This window comes from Microchirus variegatus (genome assembly GCF_963457635.1).
Source record: "Microchirus variegatus genome assembly, chromosome: 16".
NCBI classification, from domain to species: Eukaryota; Metazoa; Chordata; class Actinopteri; order Pleuronectiformes; family Soleidae; genus Microchirus; species Microchirus variegatus.
In genome coordinates, this window is record NC_139817.1 from 8,707,625 (window position 1) to 8,729,054 (window position 21,430).

Genomic DNA, 21,430 nt, shown 5'->3' on the forward strand with positions numbered 1-21,430 from the left:
GCTGTGCGGAGAGAGAGCAAAGTCAAAACAACGCTGCGTCATCTCTACCTTTACCGTCTTTTATTCCTTTTTTTTTTGTCATTAGATGCATGAACACAGTGTGTGTACACACAAACCACTTTGTAGTGGTGAATATAGGGCAGCATACATACACAAAATAAACAGACTTGATGGCAGACTTTATTCAAACTACTGCATTGAATTTTTCAAGGAGATCCAGACTGCAAGAAAGACCGTTGGCTGATCTGTGAATGTAAAATGCTCGATAAAATCGCGGTATTTTTGGGTCACTTTTTGCCGAGCCCCAGCCCAGATAAAGGAGGAGGGTTGGATTTTTCATGACATTACAATCACATTAGGTGATGATGACTTCGAGCTACTTTTAGGACCGCCAATAGCTACTTCCCTTTTACTGAGGAGTTGACAACACTGGGCGCACAAGTGAAAACTGATGAACGCACACGCACGCACACACAGTCAAAAGCAGCGATAGTGCTATTTCAGACGTTAATCGCGGCCGAGCTGGCGAAAAAAGAAGCATAGAAAACTTTTGTCGGAGGTAGCAAAGAAGAGGAAACAACCGTATCGACCGAGCTAGGCCACACATGAGAACTTGAAGGGATGACAGAAGCACGCAAAATGGACGGCGAGCTGACGTTTTTTGTTTTTTCCGCTGTTGCACTTGTCAGTATCTTTGGTATCTATCCATGGCTCCGCTGCTTTTTACAACAGTGAGGATAAAGCAGTAGATACAAAGGGGGGGGGGAGTGCTGTACAAAGGTCAAATAAAACAACGACCAGCCTCACTGACTGTTACCATTTCTTGCTCTAACTGTGAACTGTACAGCTCTGTTATCAAACACGAGTATATCAAATAGGGATTTTGGTATCAGCAGTAAAAGGATTGGATCAGGATCGGGGACCAAAAACCTCATCGGGAGATTCCTGCAAAATATACTTGGGACAAATGGAAGTTAAATATTTTCAGCATGTGAAAATGTCGAGTAAAATAGGTGATTTAAGTCATGGCATTGGGGAAAAAAAACCAAAAAACAATCTAATTGAGGACTGACTCATCTCATCTACAGCTATACAAATGAATGGAATTTGAAAGAGGTCAGTGTTCATGAATAAGGGAGAGAAGTGTGAAGGTGAGGGCTGACGTGACGCTGAACTTTGAGAATTGATATGTGCATAGACTATTTTGGCTTCCGACGCAGCTGCTGTGAACGCAGAGGTTTGTGCAAAGCAGCCAGTGCAGCAGCAGCAGCAGCAGCAGCAGCAGCAGCAGCAGCAGCAGCAGCAGCAGCAGCAGCAGCAGCAGCAGCAGCAGCAGCAGCAACATCAGCAGCAGCATCAGCAGCAGCATATAATATACAGTATAATCCTGCTGAATCACCACTGATTGCGTGTGTGAATCAGCACAGACAAAGCATATGTTTCACTGCCTCCTCCTCCTCTGCCGTCTATACCACTAAGCTGTATCCCTGACAGATGGTCCAGCTGCAACATGGGCACATTTTCCATGTACTAAACTGCATAATGGCTCTCTGATGAAGCATTTTGCTCTTCAGTTTTTCATTCACATGTTCAGTCAGTGTACAGATGCCAGTAGACGTGTGACACAGAGAGAGAAGAATTGGTCCCACTGTCCAGACGTTAACACAAAGCTCTTCCTCTGAGCCAGAAATTGATCCAGAAACTAGACCGTGACAAGTCACCTCATGCAATCTATGAAATGTGTCAGTTTATGTCGTTCACAGCGGTAATCTACGACGCGCTGAGCAGAATATCCTTTTCGATAACTTTGCCGTCATTAGACTGAAACTGAATTATGACACAAAAGGCAACGACAAAACTGCGATAGGTATTTTTTTTAAAGATAATATGTTTTCTTTGCTGATGGAGTTGGAGACAGCAGTGGCACACGGCTCATATCTCGCATTCAAATAGGATCTCAGAAATTTCCGAGACGCATTTGAGGGAACAGTATGTGACCAAGTCAGCGCTGCTATCTTACAGACAGATTTTTTATCACAACAACAACATTTAAAAATACACATATTGAGTGTAAATGTACGGCAAGTAAAGTAAACACTGTCACATTTGCTCAAGAAGTTATGATTCGGCTGCAACCGTCTGTCTGTTTGTGAGCAGGTATATGGATTCGGGATTTCTTCTTCATTCTTTTCTCCCCCAAATAACCTTGCGCTCTGCTGTGAGCGCTGTTCTTTTTTTTTAATAGAATTAAATCCTAATGCGGAGGATAAAGTGGTAGAAAATAAATTAATGAATAAATACATGTGAATAAAGTGTCGAAAAAGGGGAGACAGAAAATATCATAATAATAAATGTGCTTAAATAATTAGATATGGATACACATGGATGAATAACGGTGATTACAAATACTCTGTAATACTGTTCGATTGCGCGTCATAAATTATCATTTAGTTTGTTGATGAGATTTTTTTATTAATAAACAAAGCGAGATAATTACTAACGTTTAAAATCAATGTAGTGCAAAATAAAGTCAGAATATTGCCACGGAATTACTGCGTAATAGTACACGTCTGCATAGATATGCTGACAAAGTGCTGTTTTTACTGTGTTTTTATTAGCATATTACTCACTTATATGAGGCCTTCAGTATTCCAGCGTTAGCGCGGACATAAATAGTGAAAGAGTTAGACGGCGACTGTGGATAATCTGATCTTTTTTTTTTGATGCTTTTTGAAATGTAACCTCAAACTTAAGTTCTTCCCTACCTCCAGGACAGATGCCTCTTGTTCCACTTGTTCTGAGCGCTCGCGCTGCGTTTCCTGCGGCCCACTGGCACCTCAGCCTCAGACACATCTGGCAAGGAACATCTGGGTGTTTGCATTAGTCCCAGCGTTGCTTTGTCTAAAGAGGAGAGGGGGGGAGAGAACAAAGGGATAAAAACACTGCGATGTTAATAATATCTGGCTGCGTCAGTAGCTGTTATGCGCTCGTAAGTCATACACGCTTTCTTAGATACGGCTCTTATGCCCACAATCTCATTCTCAAACACTACTATTCAGGTTTTAAATTATACTTGCTTGCACTGCAGTATTTCCTTAAAATCAATCACACGTTCTATCCTCTCTGTACTGCATGTAAGATGGAGCGGTGACACAGGATGACAGGGTTTGAGGAGGACGACTGTGGCGTATGTACGCGGCAAGGCCGAGTTGTGAGTAACGATGTGTGCAGTATATGGGTAGAAAGAAGGTCTAAAAGGTATATGAATCAATAAACTATTGTGCAGAACTATAGATAGATAGCAGACACGCGGCGTGACAGCGAGCATGATTTATGTATACGACACGTGTCCCGTGGTGTGAACACACCTTTGCAATTCAGTCCAATCCAACAGAGAGTCAGTTAATTGAATGTGTTCTCATGTGCAGTGGTTGCGTCAGGATGATATTGATTGACCTCAGTGGCAGAGTTTGCGTTGCTCTGGATTGTATGATATTATGGCATCTCAAAGGGCCTTGCACGAAGAGGTTTCAAAATATAATTCAATTCAAGATGGCGGCCTTCCTGTTGGTTTTGGATCACGGTCATAATGTAATTTTTCTTTCATCCTAACCTTCTAGACATGCGTGCCGATTTCCGTGCATGTACGATAATGCTGCTGTTCAGGGGGTATTTGAACAGGTGGGCGGCGCACTTATTGGCCCCTCCCACATTCCCAAATTCTGATGCCGAACCACTTCCAGACGTAAATGTTTACCAGTCTGATGCGGTGACGCACAAATTTGTGTTTTGGGGTATGTTCAGGCCTCAAAAGGGCTAAAAAATAGATTAATTTGGCAAAATAATAAGAATAAAAAATTATTATTTCAGTTTCAATTGGGTCCTACGCACCCTAATAAACAATGAAGCTATGTGTTAGATCAGCGGTCTCAAACTCAAATGACCTGGGGGCCAATGTGCATCTATTGTGGTCAAGAGGGGGAGCGGCCAAGTCTCAATGTATTTTCATTTGCTACAATAAATGGCTTAATTATGACGAGAGTGTTCTTGACCCGAAAATGAACTCCTCTTTGTGTGCATTTACATTTGAAACACGAGTCATCCCAAACAAAACATCGTCCACAACTGAGACCAAACCGAAAGGAATAAAAAGATCCATCCATCAGGCAGCGATGCATGCAGTGGTGGACGCTGAGCTGTGACAGGAAACCTCACTGACAAGTTTCCTTTTGCTGTGACAATTTCACAATAAAGGTGTTTCACGAGTTGAATGCTTTTATTGTGAGGGTGGAAAAACGGACACGACCAAAACATTTGTTTAGTCTTTCGTCCTTACTGTCATCACGGCTAAAGTCGTGCGCTGAACAAGAGCTAACTTGAGACCTTATTTAAAATGGAAACAGCGCCCTCTGTTGGAATCAAGCTGACGAGCAAATTATCTCTGTCCCTTGCCCTCAAACGACGCTGCCTTTGACATTTCCTATTTCCAGCGAGGATGACACAGCCGGAGAAAACTAGGCTGTATGTTGCCTGTGTAAGCTATCGTATAGGATATGTCATGTATTTCCCAGGGACACATTAAATCAAAATATGGCTCATTCTCTCCCACATAGTGCAGTGACACAGTAAACAAACACATAGATCAAGCCAACTCCCCCACAAGATCCAACAAACAAACAAACAAACAACCTACCTAAAACTCCAGTCTCCTTCAGGCCTCCAAACTTCTGCATGGCTTTGATGGCCTTGGTCAGGGCCTCCTTGGTCTGGAGCTGACCAGTGACTTGGTCGGGGGGTGGGAGGTAGCCAAACCTGCTCAGCCAGTCCTGAAGGGAGGGGGGGAGGGGAACAGAAGATGGAGGAGTTCAAGAGTCATCGCAGGCATTTCAAAGACTCCGAATATTCCTAAAGCTGCTCAGAAGGTCTGACACCTGTTTGTGTTTACTGGTAGATTTTGTGTCTGCACACACGCTCAGGATTCATGCACAGATGTCTAAAATGAGAATAAGGACAATCTAGTATGCCACAATTTAACAACTTAAAGGGAGGAACTTTTTAGAGGTTGACAAAAAAAAATGGGGTTTTCGATAGCTACACTCTTAGAAATAAGGGTTCCAAAAGGGTCCTTCTACAAGGGCTGAGGTTCTACCTGGAACTATTTGCTTCTGAAAGAAAGGGTTTTTCAAGGGTTCTTGGTTACACTAATGGTTCCAGTAAGAACCATTGTGATCCATTTTAAAACCCCTTTCCTGAATAAAGGGTTTTAAAAGGGTTCTTGGTGGAACCTTAACCTTATATGGTTCTACTTAGCACTTTAATATCTAAGAGTGTATTGACAATCTTTTGGCCCCATTTGTTTTTTACCCCTCGTACATCTGATAATATACGACAGGTTTATAACACAATTGCTTGACATTTACTGTATAACACGTCTCTGCTACCTGCACTGAGTCCTCAGTGCACAGCAACAATGTATTTGAAACATCAATAAAGCATACACTAAATATTTAAAATGCATTAAATGTAGTAATTTAAAAGATGTAAAACCAATGTTTTAGGCTGATATCGGTGTCAGACATGGCCCGGTGCAAGATGGCTGCCTCCGTTCAGTAAGGCCCTTGCCTACAGTACTCATAGAAGTCTTATTCTAAGGCTAGGGAAAGCAAACTAGTTTTATGTCAGAGTGATTAAACACTCATACAAATATACTTATAGGCGGTATATTCAATTTAAACCAATAAACCCAGTTAAATGTGACACACTCTGACTGGTCTGCCCATTCAGGTTCATGTACAAACAAAACATTTAATCACATAATATGTTTGCTTGAAATGTCACCTACACACATGTATACAACCTAATCACATCAAAAAGTTCCTTTTTTTTTTTTGCAATATTTCAATTGGATTATCGAGGTTGCTGCGTCCTTGTATCCACTTTGAGAATTCTGATGACTCACCCTGTACTCGGGAGAGTGTATTAAGTCGCATCCGGTGATTCTTTTGAAACCCAATGTTCCGTTCAGACGCATCAACTACATCACCGGGATGAGCCTGTGTTTCTGCGGGCTCTCGCTCCTCAGCAGCTCCCCCCCCCCCCCATCATCACTTATCAGCTAACACAAATATGGCCTCACTCTAGAAAATGTCCTTCTCATCGTCCCTCATCACTCTCACAGCCTCCTGATCGGGGGTTAACTGCGTCGCCTCCTGTGTCGTAGCTGTAATTCAGTGCTACACTGTAAACGGCAAACAAGACTCTCACCCATAGCTTCTTTGAAGCTGGAATACGTAAATATGCAGAAGTGACTCGGCACGGCGTCATTCCCCCTCAGTTTTGTGTAATCATGGTGGTAGGATGTCAATATTACGGGTGGTAATCTCGTGGTACGATATACCAATCATATCATGATATTCCCTGATAATCAATGTATTGCAAGGCAATCGTATTGGGATACATCGCGATATCTGTCTAAGTGAAGGAAACAAAACGTTAATGTTAAAAGTTAAAAGTGGATTGTGCATAAAGTCTAGGTATTGAACGTGGATCACTTAACGTAGCTTCCTCCACCATTATTCTGCTGTAAACGCTCTCTTCTTCGGCCAGGTAACTTCCACCCATACCCAAAAGCAGACGTTAGAGGCACGAGGGGGTGGAGCCCGGGCCGGATTCACATCTGGATCAAGCCTGGTCTGAGCCTTTTTTGACCTATCACTAGTCAATATCATTATCAAAAGATCTTTTCTCTATTTTTGCTAGGAACTGGGGGGTCAGTATGATATTAGGCTTCATTCATTATACTTTTGTTTAAAGGTGCATTAAACAATGCACCTTCATACGTAATAAAATCCTCCTAATATGTCACAGAGACTCAGTAATAATATCCATATAACTATATATATATATACTGCACTCACCAACAACAGTACAGCCAAAATATTTGCATTAAAAAAATATTTTGCAGACTGCAAATCATGATTATGTTTTGAAATCATGTTTTGGCATGTGGCGCCACCTACCGCCGTCTACCAGTCATTGCAGTCAGTAGAGTCTCTGCTGCCGAGCAACCACGGGTTGCCAGTTACGTCAGAAAACCAAACCTAAAAGACCTCAGTATTTTGAATTTGAATGTAGTAACCGTTTCTGGCCACATTCTTACATATGGCACCTTTAACAACACTTTAAAATAGGCTAAGAATTGATTTAACTTCATGACTGAGACTTGACGCACAGGTGCAGTTATAGACATCCGACCTTATCTTGGGCGCCTTTAATTGTTTAAGTAGGAATATTTCATTTCCTTGACAAAATTAAGTGTATCAAGAAAAACAAGTTTGAAGCCCGTTTTTGGGGTTGTTCAATTGATTATACTGTGTTTTGACGCAAATGCAGCAACAGGTCGGCACGTCGTCAAGGCTCGAAATGAGTTTAAACGTGAGTCCAGTAATTTTACCGACAGCCCGAGGGCCCCTCAGGCTCCGGTTAACACGGGCATCCAAATTAAAAACATGACGGGACTCAGCAGTGATGTACGTGCGACATGTCCGGTGTGAACCAGCCCTTAGGACTGAAAACTGGTCGGTAATAATTAATCTGTGTGAGTCTGTGTGTGTGTGCTTACGTCTGGGTAAATGTGTGCAAATCTACGAGAACTGAATGATACTTCTGATGTGTACGGACTAACACTTTCCCCCGTGTGTATAAACACACTGCCTTATATTTTAACGTCCTGATAAATGTCAGGGACATGGGCCACTTTTTTTACTCACTAATAAAACTGAAGTAACTGTCTATGGGATGATGTGCTTTTAGTATCTGCGCCGCTGCCAGGTGGCTGAAACCTGGCGCAGATATAAAAAAGGCAGATGAGGGCAGGTTTTTTTACGACTGAGACGTTCTGTAAATATATTGCCACATATCTGACGGTTAAACGGTTAGAAGCTGAGTGCGGAAGAAAATTGAGAAAATTAATGACGGGAAGAAAAAAAAAGTGTAGCAGTTGTAGGTAAACTGGAAAGATAAAAAAAAGAAAAAAGAAAAAGAGAGAGACAGATGATTGAAACTTCTAAATAGCATGAAAGGTTCAGTGTGGCAGAGTTGACGTGTTGTTTTTCCGCTGCGTGTGGTCTGGGTCAAACGCAGAGGGATTCTGGGGCAGGGGTTTGCTGATCTGGAGGCTCCAGCTAAGCACTTTCCGAGTTCAAAGATTCAAAAGCCACTGTCGCAGTTTTCAGCGACTGAAAGATATGTCAGCTCTGGCAGAATGTGCAGGAAAAAAAAAAAGTAACAATGCTGTATTCATGTGGCAAAGTTGTTTCCTGTCGTCACTTTTTTTCCATCTACGCAGCAGGGTGTCAGAAGGCCGGGATTGGACAATATACAATATTATTTTGATTGGGATGACTTTTCATTATTGGGATGAATGTGATGTGGGTGAAGGTTGTTAACATCAGAAACACTAAAATACAGCCATAGTGATTTATTCTGAGGTGTCACAAGATTTTTTTCACTTTAAAGTATTAACCCTTTAAGGTGCTACTCAACCATTTGGTCGACCACACTTTAAGTCACTATATGTCATTGAAAAATGCATCACGCTGAACTCACTGACACTTAATGGCACTTGTTCTGAATGTTGTACTTTATGATTTTTGCAAACCAGGTTTATTATGAACAGACGTCTCAACCGTTTGGTAGAGGCCTGTATCTGAAATACTGTAGGGTCTAATTAAAAAAAAAAAAAATATATATATATATATATATATATTTATATATTGATTGTTATCAATATATATTGATTGTTAAGTACATAAAAAAAAAAAAAAAAATGCAAAGAAAAACATTGCTTTTTTCTTGGTGCGTACCTTAAAGGGTTAAACTGAAAAGAATTAACCCATAGTACGTTATTATTATCACTATTACTTGTTGTTTTTGTAACATTGTACCATTCGTCAAAGAAAGTTTGTTTTATTTTGTTGTTTTATGATATTTCTCTAAAATTACACAATTTTGAAACACCAAGTTGAAAGAAACTATGTTTTTCCATGGATGTGTACGTCGTCGTATCAGCTTATACCAGGGTCATGCAAATCAAACGGGCTGTCTCTGCGTGTCACACAAATGAAAAGAGGCAGAAAAAAGCAATTGTGTGAATAACCACACCAGACGTGTGCGTGCGCGTGCATTGTGGACCTTTTGAGTATTATTAAGCCATTTCAGCACAGTGTCAAGAGCAATAATAGAGCATCAATCCCAAAGTTGTTGGGCAGTACACACGAAAGTCCAACAGCATTCCAATGCTGTTGGACTTGATGTAACAAAAATCAAGGTGATAATTAGAGCAATTTTAATGTGCTTTACATGTGCATGTGAAAGTATTAGTGCAATTACACATTATAGCATAGAGGGAATTATTCCATATATTAGATCTCAGCACATACGACAGGCTAATGGGTGTTATTTCAGGTGATCTGCAGCTGAATGTTGAATTAGGTTTTATAATCTCCACTGAAAGGCACTTTTTGTAATGTTAATGTGTGTATCATTACATTATATCGCAGCACTACAATGTGTGTTTGTCATCGGGCCCAGCTCATCCTCAAAGGACAATGTTGAGTTGTAAAACAACGTGTTCGCTTCAGGTCACATTTGATTTTTACACTACAATCACAAAGAACAAGTTAAAAGGATTCAAAAAAAAATAATTAAAAAAATAACAGGTAGTGTGAGAGGAAAGCAAACATCCACTTCTAACGAGGAGACAGACAAGAAGAAAAGTAATGACGCCGTCCTTGTGAGTTTATCTGTTATTAACTGCAGCAGGAAGAGACTGACACAGATGGCCGAGACTCTTCGGTGTTCTTTAATCATCCATAATAAGACAAACGCACGCAAAACGATGTCGAAGCTTCCGGTGGTCCCATATTCTCGTATCATGAATGAGAGGCGTGTTCTGAAAACACACCTAACCCCCGCTGAACCAGCTACAGTGTCTCGCCAGTCTAATCTGTATTTGTGGTGCGTTGCCATGTTCGGTAGCTGAGGTCCGCTGAAACGCGTCAAGTCTTCTCACTTGTTGTAACGTGAGGTCCAACGCAGAGCTAAAGAACGACTGAGCTTAGATAAGAGAGTAGTCGACGCCAAGGAAAGTCATACGAGGCTCGACCTGTAGACCCTCGAACTAGACTCCCCTGCCCCGACAGGCCTTTTAGCTGATGACCCACTACAGGACCTGTAGTACTGTTCTATTCTTCTTTGGTAGGAATGCGTCCAATTACCTGCATCCAGACTTGTATCTCCGCCCCAATGGTGAAATCAGGTTCTACAGGAGCCTTATGTGCGAGTATACCAGTGTCCCCGATAGGTGACGCGTTTATGCAATAGGGATGTGAATCTTTGGGTGGCTCACGATTCGACTCGATTCCGATTCTCAGGGTCACGATTCGATTCAAAATCGATTCTCGATTCAACCGATTCCATTCATATGATTCTCGATTCAAAAACTGATACAATGCATAGTGAGTTAAGGCAAATTATGGCATCAAAACAATACAGTTTGTATAAGATAATCACAAAAAGGCAAACTTAAGACAAAAGTTAACATGTATTCATTCAAAACAAATAAAAACTTACTTACTGTGCAAAAAATAACTTGAATAAATAAAAGCTTAGGCTAGCTGCCGTTTTCTCCCAGAAGAATTGAACTGTTAAAACGTTGCTGCTGACTGACCACGGGGCAGGTGTAGCCAACACCCCCGAAAGAAGACTGCAAACAAACATTTGTGGTCTGACTGATACTTGACGAGTTGGGCTGAGAGAAGAGGACAACAAATCGGACCATCAATCTCTCAAGGAGAACTTGACGTAACCTCAACGCGCACCTCTGTCACTCCATTACATTGCACTTTTGTACATGCAGAGTTGCTTGTGCTCTCATTCGTCAACATCGGTGATGTGATGGAACACATACAGTAGTAGAGGGTGGATGAAAAAAAGACTTTCTGTTTGGAGGTCGAGGTAATTTACTATGACACACAACACTGTACAAAACAAATTATTTTTTGTGGGGGGGGGGGGGGGGGGCTGATGGATCTCAACAACCTTCCAACAACCGTGTGTTGGATCAGGCTCCAATCGCACTTAGGTCTGACCTCGCCATCACAAAATAATTATTTTTTAGTTTAGTTTATTATTTAGTAATTGTCAGTTTTACTGTTTTTCCAACCCATCGTCAGTGTAGCAGACATTAATTTTGTTGCAGATAAATCTCAATCCAAATACCAGAGAGAAAGAGGTTTAACTCTTCAATTGAGCCAAGTGCTTTAATGAATAGTTTACAATTGGTAAACTTCCAGTTTTGGTTCCAGTTAATAACTCCCGTGTGACCTACAGTATATTTTTTTTTATCAGCAGTCCAGTTGCCCAATAAATAAGTTTAACCATTCAAACATCATTTTCACTTCCTGCCACAGGCAAAGCAAGAACCCGCGTGGCCTTTGTTAAACATGAGACATACAGTATACAGAGTGTAGTCCAGCACTAGAGACTCTTTTTACAGACTCTGTCAATATCAATACTCCGTTTGGCCCGTTTATTTGAAAGCCGCGTGTCATTGTGTTGTGTATTTGTAAGAAACAAGGTCGTTTCTACCCAACCTGAAACTCTTGTCATCTATCGTCCTGTCTGGAGTGCCTGCTGTTCAGAGAGTGACTGTGACTATCAGCTTCATGTACAATAATCCAAAGAGATATCCCTGAAGAATGGACTAAGCAGGGGAAAGAGAGGGAACGCTACAGAGAGCACACGACAGAGTAAGACAGTCGGATGTATACGGTTGTATCTTTGTAGATTAACCTAATGAAGTGCTGTCTACCTCCACTACTCTAGGTGGCGCTACGTCCCTGTTTCACAGTTAGTATTAGGTGGACAACACCTGAAAACTAGTAATGTCTTTCTACCATCAATTAACTTTGAAATAGCTTAATTCTTTAAGCTGACAGAGCATAAATTCGGCCTGACCACTGCGTGAGGCGGTCAAAGACGCACTGTGACTACCAAAGTGTAAACACAACAAGTCTCCGATGCTTCTCCGCTCCATCCAGAACAACTACGTGAAAGCGGAAGTACTGTACGTTGGTGTTTCCAGTCTCTCCAGTTCATTGATTTTTGGCTTGTCAAAGACAATCGTTTTCCCCCTGATTCCATACAATGGCATGACTTCACATGCGGCTAATGTTGTCGTTGATGATGTTGCAGCACACAGAGCGGACAGTGGCGTAAGGGGGGGATAATCATACAGCAATCAGATCTTGATGTGGACAAAGGAGAAGTGTAAAGGGGGCTTTTGTCTTTCAGAAAACGCTATGCTATGTTTGTCTCGCTGTTATCTTTGTTTTCGGTGTACTGCCTTATTCTTTTATGCCCTGGTCAAAGCCCAGGGATGGGATCTGTGCCCCGACAGCATCCAGATGTGGGCACTTCTAGCAATGACGCTTCACTGCTGGCTTCAATCTGGCCCGCACAAGTGAGAAATGTGGCAAAATGTGACCCGAATATCCTCTAAGGATATCTAGGCCTATTTTGGCAAATTATGCGGTGCTCTTTCTTGGTAACGTGTAATCTGGAAGTCACCCCAAAGTGGGCCATCTCAGAAATATTAGATATGGGCCACCTTCGGAAAAGATGTGGCACAATCACTGACACGAGGCAATGCAGTGGCCCAGATCTAGCAAAGCCCATGTGCCACGAGTCCACGCAGTATGCGGACCCAAAAATCTGGGCCCAGGCTGGCTCGAGTTCAACTGCATCGGCAGTAATTCAACTCACGACTCAGTCGAGCTGCCATGTTAGCACGTGCTTTCAAAGACCAGCTTTACTTCTGAACAAAATAATTCATTTCTTCTTCTCACATCATGTAAACTTAAACCAACTGAGGCAGATATAGAGGGAGAGTCTCTCCGGAGCCTTCAGCTGCACAGCCTTGTACACATCAAACAAAACCACTGGCTATAATTTCACACTGACGGGCAGATAAATGTGAGTCTGCATGAGCTGCACGGACGACATTGACCGAGACAATATAATGAAAGAAAGGCACGAGTAAAGAAAGAGAAACAGATGCACACACAAACACACACAAGCAACACCCCTGTGTTTCTTTTTGTCCTTATTCCAGCTGACCTTCCTTAAAGTGGATTTATGTCTCTGTCAGAACAAGGTGAGCAAAGTGTTCAGTCAAAGACGGGCAGTATTCTCCTCATGTGCATTTTGAAACCACCTGTGAGTGTTTACTCCACATAAAGGGTCTGTTTTTAGTCTCTATTGCCAAACTGGCTTTTATATGTTCCTGTGGATATTTTACTGTTTTGTCCCATTGTAAAGCTCACATTGTTTTTTTTTTAAGCAAAGCACAAGCGCAGTTTTCTATCCAGGACAAAACACCCCCACCACCATTTTCCCAGCCCCACATTTCAAGCTAAATAACTGATAATGATTTGTGCTGAGGAGGCAGTTTCAAGGTTTTTTTTATAAAGTAAATTCACAATATTGTTATTGTATATAGACCAATGGGGAGTGTATTAAGGAGAAATAGCGGAAAACTAAACTGACAAAGCATTTTGATTTTTAAAAAGGGGGATTTTAATGGCTCATTCTGGAGTTTGATAAACACAGTCATTTGTTTCAATGTTGGAGCTGAAAAGTCCTGGAAGAACAGAAGAATAGGCGTTTACCACTGATTGTGCCTGCACCAACAAAAAACGTCTTTACAAGGAAATAAATGAGTCCAGAGTAGTTGGAGGTGGAAGGATTTGGGGTTTTTCCACGGCCAATGCTGATGTTTTAAAAAATGTATGTCGCCAATGGCCGAGATATGAGGCTGATTTGATCTGATAGAATATTAGAGTTTAGTCATAACAAGATTTCTTAATTTAAAAAAAAGACATTTATTGAAAAGCACTTATGGTCTCCTTCTCCTATCTGGGTTTCGTGTCTGCACTGCAATGCATTCATACATCATTCATTCATTCAAGGCGGTATACACCTTGGACAGGTTGTCAGTCCATTGCAGGGCCACATATGGCGCGTTTCCACTAGCTCGACTCGCCGTGGCACGGCGCGGCACAGTTTAGTTGTGATTCCACTACAAATAAAGTACCTACGCAACGTGGGCGGGGTCATCAACACACAGCTACAACTGCCGCAACGTCTTATAAGCGAGACGCACACAACAAACACAAACACACAAACAATGGAGGACATGGACGTGGTTCTGTACTTGCTGCCCGGTCTATGGTCCAAGGAACGCTTTTTTACGGACAGTTGCCATGACTCGCTCGCTGCTATATTAAAAAAAAACAAAAAAAACACAAAAAAAAAAACACAGGATGCAGACTCCTGCATCCTGTGTCGCGCTCATGACACACCCAGTGACGACACTTCTGGCCAATCAGTGGCCGGCAAGTTTTGACCAATCAGTGCATAGGACCTGCGCAGCTCACTTGGAACCTCGCCAGAGCAGGTACTTAAAAATAGTACCTGGTACCACGTACTACGCTAGTGGAAACACTCGCTAAACCGTGCTGTGTCGCGCCGTGCCGAGGCGAGGCGAGCCGGGAAACGCGCCAATAGAGACACTTCATTGATATATTTTAAATAGAAATTATGTGTTACTAAAGTTTTTTTTGAGGGGCCCATGGTTGGTGTAGTGGTTAGCACTCTTGCCTTTGCAGCAAGAAGACCTGGGTTCGGATCAAGGGCCTTTCTGCAAGGAGTTTGCATGTTCTCCCCGTGTGTGCGTGGGTTTTCTCCGGGTTCTCCGGCTTCCTCCCGTAGTCCAAAAACATGAGATATGGGGATTAGGTGAATTGGTCACTCTAAATTGAGCGTAGGTGTGAGTGTGTGAGTGAATGGTTGTTTGTCTCTATGTGTGGCCCTGTGATGGACTGGAGAACTGTCCAGGGTGTACCCCGCCTATCGCCCAATGCCAGCTGAGATAGGCACAGCACCCCCCCGCGACCCTCTGGTGGAGGATAAAGCGGTAGATAATGGATGGAATGGATGGATAAAATTGTTTGTGTTTTTTTTATGTGTAAACTTAGATATGCTGAAAGCTGACTGTGTAAAAGCAGATTGAACGTGTGTGTGGGAAATGTATCGTACGATGAATCCATCAATATGAGGTGGGTTCATTTCATTTTAGCCGTCATATGATTGCAGTAATAATAGCACATTATGGTATTATAAATCTTGGCGGTGTTATGGCTGTATACCCTAAGTCTAATTAACACCTGTGTGAGATTGCCAATTTGGCACAACAGCCTCATTTAGTCTTCATTACGACTTCACACACACACACACACGAAGAAACACATGATGGCGGTCTCGGTCGGTTATGAGCTGAGGTACAGAAGGCACAAAAATAAACAAACTAAGCAAAAACTAAAAAGCTAATTCCAACATTCTTTGTTCGCTGACATGCTATTATTATGAAATCACCATGAATTTATGACCTCATTACGGTGTTTACTCTTTCACATATGATTAAGTAAGATGAGTAGGGCAAGTCAAATCAAAATTAAGCTACCGCTGAAGAAATAGAACTTGCTAAGCAAGTACTTTTTAAGTTTGCCGACCATTTTTCAGGGGCACTGTGTTTTGGTGTCACTTTTCCTCCTCCTTACTTTTGCTGTGAATTAGGAAAAGACCAAATCATTACAATTGACTAAGTCAAACACAATCAGCTGTCTCACTTCTCCCCCCCCCGGGCGTCCTGAGTCTTATCTCCTGCACACCGTGACATAAAGTCAGTCAGTGAACACGGTGTGTGTGTGTGTGTGTGTGTGTGTGTGTGTGTGAATCCATCTCCCACAAAACGGGAGAAAGAGGAAATAAATAGAGTGGAAAAAAAACGGGTGTATTAAAGGAGGGAGCACGAGCGGTTGAGAGACAGGAACCTGGAGCTGGTTTTGTCAGCTGCTCCTCCTTATCGCTCACAGGTCAAAGAGCCAGATGGACAAAGAAAAAAGGGAGACAAGAACAAAAACAGCGAGGGGGTGTCGAGACAGACGGAGGTGATAGCGCTGCATGTGATATAACACGGGGAGATACTGAGCTGTACAGAAAAAGTACCTGGACAGTAAAAGGTACATGTGTAGAATTTAAGATTTTCTTCTTTTTTTTTTTTACCCCACTCTGAATTCAATGTGCAAGGTGTTTTGAACTGTGTTCGACACATTGGTGCTATTTGTTAAATTTGTATTTGCCTCAGTGACACAGTTTGATCTCCAGCAGATTTAATTCAAGAAACTGAGCCTTGGAGGATTTTTCTGTGTGAAAAGGTTTGATTTTTTTTTTAACTTAATCTAAAACTTACCCTGAGGTAAGCGCCACAGGTGGCGCTATGCCCTTGACTCAGTTTCCATGTGCTGATAATTTCTGGACGGGTCTCTCGTGTTACATATCTTTAGCCTAATAGCATAAAAATGACTTAGGCAATTATTGCCTTATTGCATTTTTTGGTAATTGTGATATCTGCTTCACTTTACCAATGTGCTTGCTAAAAAAATTTTTTTTCTTGTTTTCCGAAAATGTTCAAATATGACTTAGGCAACTATGCTATTAGGCTAACGATATAAACTTTTGAGCCGGCACTTTTCACAGGGAACTTTTCGTTAGAGTTTCGTTTCACCAAAATGACGACGGTTGCCGTGGCCACGCCCTTTTAAATCTGCAAGACCGTTTGTATTTGATGTGTGATTGTTTTAATGTTATCCCGATTATTCGAGTAAAGGAGTTTGTTCATTTGCGGAACGGCAAGATGGATGCGAAATTCAAAATGGCTGGCTTCCTGTTCAGTTGAGGCCATGGTCTTAATGGACTTTTTGGTTCGCCTTGGACTCTGACACATTTCCACCAAGTTTTGTGAAATTTGGTGCAACTTAGTTTCAGGTTTGTCCTACCGGGTTTCACCTTTGGGGGCACAACTGAGCCATTTTGCACCACTTTTATGTATTCCTTTATTGTTTCCGCCAGTTCTGATTTTTACGGGCCAATTTTCACCAATGTTTAAAGGCGCCATATGTAAGAATGTGGCCAAAAACGGTTACTACACACTCGAATTCAAAGTACCGATGTTTATTGGGATTCGTTTTCTCCGCCGTTGTAGCTTATGACGTAACTGGCAACCCGTGGTGGCAGCTGAGACTCTACTGACTGCAATGATTGGTAGACGGCGGTAGGTGGCGCCACATGCCAAACCATGATTTCAAAACATAAACATGATTTGCGGTCTGCAAAATATTTTTTTATGCAAATATTTTGTCTGTATTGTTATTGTACTGTTGTTGATTCCTGAGTCTCTGTGACATATTAGGAGGATTTTATGGCCAGCTGCTTTAGATTTATTACTATCATTTGACATCCTTTAAAACAAGATATATTTCTGTGTCATTATATATGTCCTTTTATGTCTCTTCATATCTATCAAAATGTCCTTTTTGCAGGGATTTGGAAGTTTTTGTCTGAAACACATCAAAGTACTTTTTCCTCCGATTGGTAAAAAACTGTTACGTAATCACAGAGAACTCAAAAGGATGAGCAAAAAAGAAAAAAAAAAGGCATTGATTGCAAACAGCTTGTGTGAATCTTTTTGAGCAAAGTCATCAATTATAATGACAGCAATTATGTAAAGTCACTTTATTTCCCCATTTCTGGGCATGCAGCACACTGCCTCCAAAAGAGTGGCTGTAAAACACTGCACTGCTACAATAGTGAAGGAGAGCTGCAGAAAGAAGCCTATACAGTGTGTTGTACAGCAGAGGCGGGGAACCTCTTTTTTTTTTTTTTCCATGAAGGGCCATTTAAATTTTTATAACATCCTCCGAGGGCCATGCTAAATTATTGAACATATATATCACACTAACTTATCCAATACGAAGGCGAGAACTGCCCGTGGACCTGCTTTGTTGAGATATCTGATGTCTGGTGTCATATCGTGTTATTGATGATACCGCTACCAAGTGGTTTTTCCAGGTTTTGGGTCAATCGTTCTCTCAGTTCACGCCTCCTGAGAATGAGCAAGTGCTTAAAACAAAAAAAAAGACTTAGGTTTTAGAAAAAAAATGTTCTGGAACTCTCTCTGTGTGTGTCCAGTACAAAAGCTTTGCAATATTGACAAAAAGGAAACAAAAAAAATCATCATGTTATGATTATTTTGACAGTTGCTATAACTGATAATGAGTTTTGCAGTCCATTAACAAGCGGGACATATTTTCTCTTTCTGAAGAGTACAGAAACATATTCTATTTACATCTTTTATAAAACATAGGAAGCTCTAGGGCCACATATATATACTGTAGTAGGTGTTAGTTGTAGTTGGCGTTATCACTTTCTAGAAGATGGATGGACAGCAGGCTCTAAATTAACGAGATACTTAGAAAGCTTGGTTTAATGGAAGCGTCTGTGTGTGTCTGGCTTGTTCCAGCTTAATCCAGTTACACTTAGTTTTTGGTAATTACTTAAGTTAAAAAAATATACAGCACTTGTATGCTAATCAAATAATTGCAATGCCATTCAATGAGTTCATAATGCAATTTTGATTATATAGCAATTAATTGTGCCGCCCTATTCTGAACTTTCCGTGTCACAATTACTCGTTTCACCCTTGAAAGAAACAATTGTCACAGCAAGTGAGAAGCTGCTTGGTAGCAGCAGAGAGTAGCTAAAAGCACCCAGATGAAGGTGACTCTTAAGTTTTACATCATAAAAAAAGCTCTTCTCCTCCTGGACTCATGAGTATAGAATAAACACCAGGTCATGAAAGATATATCGCAGTTTAAGCCAAAACAAACCAGGATATGACTCTTTTGTCCATATCACCCCAGCCCTGCAAGACACAAAATCATTGTCACAGTAACATCAGTCTCACACATTTAAAGCTCCCATAGAGTGGTACTATCGCACATATATTTGAGTTATGGAGGTCTACTTACATATTAGACACATTAACTTGTTTTCATGGTCAAAAACCTCCTAATTGCTGGAAACAAGCCGATAGAAATCTCTCCTCACTGAAGCTCTCATCAGTCGCGCTGTTTCAGACTGAAATCTCACCCCAGAAGACAGAACTGTGTTGTGATTGGCCAGCCAACTACAGCTTTCCCCAACTGTCTTGTGATTGGCCAATACCTGGAAGTGATGTAATCAGCACACCAGCTCTCAGAAGCGCAGCTCCCCCCTCTGGAACGGTAGATGCACTGCTACTCATTATTTAAAAATGGCTCCATCACGACACTTTCGCAAGCGAAACACCTCCATAACGGACGATCTTCTTCTTCTTCTTCTGCGGTACAATGTACGCAACTGGATGTGCCCGGAGCAGGAGGATCAGTTTTTCCAGGAGAAATGCTATTTACGTAAGCGGACCGGGTTTTTTTCAGAAATCTCGCTGAGCTCGAGATTACAATACAACACAGCGTTCTCAGCAATGGTTGAACTGCTTGTTTCGAAACTTCAGGGCTTCATAAACCAGGTAATCGTGCAGATACACACCAAAAAAACAGCGTTAATTTGAACTTCCGTTCTAGGTCTGCTTTTTTCCTGGAAAATGCAGAGCAACAAATAAGCCACTTGAGTATATACAGTACTATACAACACCATTCGCCCAATCTACTCCGCCGTTTGATATTTATATCTTATTTATATAATAAAAGGAGCTGAAAGTCGATCACTTTGCTTTGATCTAATTGCACATACACGTGCGCGCGTTTTCTAAGCCTCTCTGCTCTTCCTCGCACTCATTTGAATTATCCGTGCTATTAAAGTGAGTATTAAAGTCACTGGAGGTTTTGTTTGTTCTATTTCATGCTACATTATCTGTGAAATGAAATTTGTTTGCTGTGAAAATGCCATAATCCTATTATATTTGTGTAAAAAAAAAAACTGAGCTGATGAACGGCTGCAGTCGTGCTTTCCTTTTCACTTTTCATTCCTCATCGTTAACTCGCACCCTTGTATTAGTATTTTAAACGCTCCGCGTACGAAGACAAAGAGAAAAGGAATCGTACTTGCTCGCGGTGTTTTGTATTCAACTCGACCTCATTCCTTCATCCTCAGTCAATACTAAAGTATTCATCATCATACTGATGAGACTGATACTGTCCTTCAATTTCCAGAGAGGTGGGAGTTCACCCTGGCCTCCGCGTGAGGCTTCACATGCACCGCTCCTCCATCTTAACGACGAAGCCTCCCTTCCGTTTTACTCCCGACAAAAGTGCCGCTCGCTCCCTTCCGCCTCCGCTTCGATGACAAGAAACGAGTCAACGCGACGCGTTTAACCCCCCGCGACCTCACTGTCACTCTCAAAGTCCGAGGAAGTAGCAGAGACCACATCACGGTTTACATTGTTCTGTAATGCCTCAGGGGGGGGAGAGCAAACCTTTACTCTCCTGTCTCCTACAAGGTCAGAGACTGACGATACAGTCAAGTGCTATAAAGCAGAGAAGAGGGGGAAGAAAAGAAGGAATTCTTTTTCGAGTAGCGCTCAACAGAAGAATACTTTATCGAGCTTTCATCTTCAACACGGCTCTTTTATTCATTCTATCAGGTGACCTGGCGTGAAATATTAACGAAGGCTTGTGTGTAAATGAAAGTCTGAGAGTACTGTTTAGTTGTGGATTAGTTAAAAAAAAAAAACTTAAACCAGTGTTCAACTTCTATAATCTAAACTAGGACCGCTCATAGGACTCCGATGACTGAGTTCTGTTTACGATAAAGCTTTCAAGTGGAATTTTTAACGTCAAATTCGTCAGAGCGCTGAGGCCACACCTTTTGGCGTAGAAAAACATTATTTGACAACTTTTAATCATTGAGTTGTCTAGAACATATGGACCAAGTTTGACGCGGCTAGCTCGAACATGCTAGGACAAGTTTCTTCAAATGCGTAGATTAGCCATTTTTGTTTTTTCCAAAATGGCTGACTTCTGTGTGTGGGCGGAGCTAATGGAAGTATATTAGAAATTTGTTTGGAAACATGAAAGGGTACCAAGGTTGGTTAAAATTGGAACAGTTATGGGCGACTTAGACACCAACTTAGCATTTAACGCAATTTTGGCCACTTTTGTCTGTCCATGACCTGACTTCTGGGGGCGCTATAGAGCCCTGGGTTTACGAACGGGTTTGTGTACTATGCCACGATCGCATTTTTCACTGACCTGACCTTCATGCCAAATTTCAATAATTTTTATGCACGTTAACCCCCACAAAAATTAGCGTAGTGTCAAAGAAAAATAATAATCTCAACAGGAACAATAGGTCCCTAAATATCCAAAAATCTGAACATAAGCATATTCTTTCTCACAGCACTATGGATGTTACATAGTGCTGCTTTTTGGGGTTCAGTTTATTTGTTTGATATAATTTACTTACCAATATT

General features: G+C 41.5%; 1 protein-coding gene across 1 annotated transcript in view; it reads right to left on the reverse strand.

The window, feature by feature from the left end:
* LOC310938242 (matrix metalloproteinase-17-like) overlaps nt 1-21,430 on the reverse strand; it is a gene marked incomplete at both ends in the record, with an annotated part of 84,809 nt that overhangs the window by 33,550 nt on the left and 29,829 nt on the right. The window contains 2 exons of the mRNA XM_083902727.1: nt 2,766-2,901; nt 4,694-4,826. Of these exons, the coding sequence (XP_083758853.1) occupies nt 2,766-2,901; nt 4,694-4,826 (269 nt within the window). The remainder of the gene's footprint in view (nt 1-2,765; nt 2,902-4,693; nt 4,827-21,430) is intronic.